This window comes from Bos indicus x Bos taurus, chromosome 19 (genome assembly GCF_003369695.1).
Source record: "Bos indicus x Bos taurus breed Angus x Brahman F1 hybrid chromosome 19, Bos_hybrid_MaternalHap_v2.0, whole genome shotgun sequence".
In the NCBI taxonomy this organism is placed as follows: Eukaryota; Metazoa; Chordata; class Mammalia; order Artiodactyla; family Bovidae; genus Bos; species Bos indicus x Bos taurus.
The window spans coordinates 15667101-15670585 of NC_040094.1; the positions used below are offsets into that span (position 1 = coordinate 15667101).

The 3485-nt window shown below is 59.9% G+C and overlaps 1 protein-coding gene across 1 annotated transcript; it reads right to left on the minus strand.

Moving 5' to 3' along the window:
* Positions 1–745: 745 nt before the first annotated feature.
* Positions 746–2374, minus strand: C19H17orf50 (chromosome 19 C17orf50 homolog). The gene is made up of 2 exons (XM_027516698.1): positions 1468–2374; positions 746–1373 (listed from the first exon to the last, which is right to left on the minus strand). The coding sequence occupies exons 1-2, from the start codon at positions 1914–1916 to the stop codon at positions 1178–1180; spliced, it is 645 nt and encodes a 214-aa protein (XP_027372499.1). The 5' UTR covers positions 1917–2374; the 3' UTR covers positions 746–1177.
* Positions 2375–3485: the final 1111 nt, after the last annotated feature.

Consider the following 3485-nt stretch of genomic DNA (forward strand, 5'->3'; position numbering starts at 1 on the left):
GTCCAGTGAGAGCAGGTGGGCATGGATGCTGGGGAGGGGGCAACCATGTTCTTTTTCCTAGCCGGGCCCAGTGAGCTGTGCGTGTGTATAGTCGAGATGGGGAGAGGGGGCCTGCCGCTCTCTTCAAAAAGCAAAATGTCCATCACCCACTCACCCTCCAGGCCAGATGGAGAACCCTGTGTGGCCGCAGAATGACAGGGGCCTCTCTGGAGGTCTGGCTGCTGCAGGCGCTGGGGGCCTCTGCAGACTGGGAGAGCACCGGTTCTCACAATGGCCCCGTTGTCCTGGCCACACACGAAGCATTCCAGGAGCTCCCGCTGGCCGGCCAAGAATAGCTGGGATTCCTGGAGAAGGACCCAGCTCCCCAGCCTCCCTGTCTTCAGTCTCAGCAGGCTTCTGGGCTAACTCTCTAGTCCTGCGCACTCCACACCTTCCAGGGCCTCGTCGGCACACACGTTGACCGCGGTCAGAGCGGCCTTCCCGCCGGAGGGGAGGAAGGTCCAACCAGCTTCAGCCCTCAGCTCCCACTGGGCATTCCTGGCGCGGAGCCTGCCTTTTTTCTTCTCAGCGCGCAGTGGGGAGAATGGCCTTTGATTGCCCTTGGCTGCAAGGGCTTGGTTCCGCCCCGAGCTGCTGGGAGGAGGCTCTCCGCCTGCCCTTTTCCCTCTGGCTTGAACCCGGGGGAAGGGCAAGGAGGGTTGATCTTTATCACGCTCACCGGGGTCCTCGCCCCTCCTCTAGGCACTGACACTTGGATCAGAGGCTTTATTGGAGGATTTGAGGGGAGAGGCAAGTTTCCCAGAGGGGTTATTTACTTTAGGCGATGCCTCTGCCCACCGGGCCAGAAGGAACCTGAAATACCCAAGAGACAAGTGAGAGGGCTGTGGGCAGGGGACGGGAGTCAGGTGGGCAATGGGCACCGCGTGCTGACCGGGGAGGCGCTGTTGCAGGAACGGACCTCTAGGTGATGATGTTGGGCTCCGCACTGATGACAGGTGGGGCCGCCCCATCGGGGTGCGCCTGCTGGTCTGTTCCGAGAGAGGGCACCCCTGAAGGGAGGCTCTGCGGCACGTGATCGACGTCGGGGAAGAGAGGGGAGGGTTGCGGGCATTTGGGGTGGAGGCGAAGATGAACGGCTACAGAGGCAGGGAGTTGGGGGTGGGAGGGTTGGTGGCACTCAGGGGCCGCCGTGGGCAGGCCGCGTCTTCCCCAGATCCGGGTGCTCCAGAACGCAATGCGCCACGTAGCTCGGCGAGCTGTGCAAGTTCCTGCACTTCTTGCAGAAAAGGATCTCGCAGCGCGCGCAGCCCCCGCCGCGCGGCCGCCGCCGCCGCGTCTCCAGCACGCACGGCTCCTCGGGAGGGCTCCGCTTCCTGCGGGGGAGGACCGGGGCGCTCAGGGCACCGCGCCGCTTGCTCGCGCGGGGCGCCCGGGGCATCCCGCCCCCGCCGCGGGGCGCGCCCTCACCTGTCGGCCGGCGCGGCTAGGCCTCCGAGCAGCGCCAAGGGGCTGAACCAACCCCAGAAACCGCTCTCCGCGCGCCGCAGCAGCGCCACCTGCTGGGTGCTGGACTCCTGGCGCAGCGGGTAGTACGACACCGAGCCCCGCTCACGGCCCTCGCCGCCCTCCGCCTCACCGCCGGCCTTGGCCTCGCCCTCGGCCGCGCTCTCCTCCAGCGGCCTCTCCTCGTCCGACTCCGACTCCGACTCTGACTCCTCCTCCGCGGCTTCGGCCTCCGCCTCTGCCTCCCTGGCCCGGGGCTCCTCCAGCTCCTTCTTCCACAAGGGGGCCTTCGCGCCTGCACGGGTGTTGGGGGGTGGGGAGAGATCAGTGAAGGGCCCTCCCTGGTACCCTGACTGTGGCGCCCAACCCGATCCCCACCCCCCAAAAAAGGCAGGCGCCCGAAGGACATGCATGAGATGTGCGGGGCCAGCAAGATTCCAAGAGAAGGTTTCCAGAGTGTGCAGGATTTTCTGGGCAAAGAGGGGCCTGATTTCCTAGGTCCCTGAACTTCCCAGCTGAAGAAGGTTCGGGGCAAGTCTGGTCGCTTCTGTCAAGCTCCGTTTCCCCATCTGTAAAATGGAGAGGAAAAAGTGCCCATCTCAAGGGCTACTGAAAAGCAGGTATCAGATGGAGTCTGTGTGAAGCGCCTGGCCCAGGGCAGGGACGCGGGGCGGGGGAAGCCAGCAACAAGCAGGTGCCATGAGGCTTGAGCCCAGGAATGGTGGTTCATCACCCACTTCCTTCTAACTGGCCTCGGGGTGGGGACTGATGCCTGTGCAGCTGTCAATAATCAGGAAGTGCCCCGATTGGAATTTTAATAGGTGGTTATCTATATTTTGTTTTCTGCATGGAACGGGATTTCCTCCTTCAAAATGGGCCTTGCCTTAAGAAAGCCCAACGTCACTTGCCACGAAGGCAATGGCACCCCACTCCAGTACTCTTGCCTGGAAAATCCCATGGGTGGAGGAGCCTGGTAGGCTGCAGTCCATGGGGTCGCTAAGAGTCAGACACGACTGAGCAACTTCACTTTCACTTTTCACTTGCATGCATTGGAGAAGGAAATGGCAACCCACTCCAGTGTTCTTGCCTGGAGAATCCTAGGGACGGGGGAGCCTGGTGGGCTGCCATCTATGGGGTCACACAGAGTCGAGCACGACTGAAGTGACTTAGCAGCAGCAGCAGGCAGGCAGGAGAGCGCACAGCGCCTCTGCATGATTAGGAAAGGGTGCCTCCGATGCACAGAAAATCCAGAAAAGTGGCTGGTATGGGCGGACTAAGTGGAAATCCACCCTTACCCCCGCACGCATACCAGGAAGACTAATTAGGAAAAGGCCTCTATTCATCCTTCCAGGCTTGAACCCAACCTTGCCTGTCGGATTTCAGCCACCACTGATTCCCCCCTTGCTGATGTTCAGGGCACAAACTCCACAATCCCAAGCAGCAGCCCTGGCAGGTGGGAAGTTCCTGGGCTGACCTGAGAGTAACCTACCAGGAGATGTCCACCACTCATTCAGCAGACACAGACCCAGCCCTACCGTGTGCCCTGCGGTCTGCTGGATCTGGGGAGCTAGACTTGCAAGGGAAAAAAGGAGGAGGAGGGCAGGGAAGACACAGCTCCTGGGGTTTTCCCTAGAAAGGTCTAGAAAATTTTCCATTGATCCCTGCCCATCTTGTTTAAAGAGGTTGGAAACAAAGGGGAATGATAATAAAGTTAGTGTTCCAGCCCACATGTACTGAATACCAACTGCACGTAGCCACCTGGCTAACCACATCATACGTCCTGCTGCTTCCCGACACTGTCTGGTGATGAGGTAGGTAAGAGAGGGGCCTTTGAATTTCAACCAAGACTTCTGAAAGCTTTCCAAAAAGAAAGTTTTTTTCAGAGATTCTACCAGTTCTTGGTATTGCTATAGGTGGAGAACCAAGATCCACTGTCTTTTTTTTTTTTCTGTCCAAGCCACAGTGGCTTGTGGGATATTAGT

What these genes read in the sequence shown, in the direction of transcription:
- C19H17orf50 (XM_027516698.1), bottom strand. Translation starts at nt 1,916, where the DNA reads ATGCATGTCCTTCGGGCGCCTGCCTTTTTTGGGGGGTGGGGATCGGGT. An exon ending in CTAGCCGCGCCGGCCGACAG is followed by an intron (nt 1,374 to 1,467) that starts GTGAGGGCGCGC and finishes CCTCCCCCGCAG; the next exon opens with GAAGCGGAGCCCTCCCGAGG.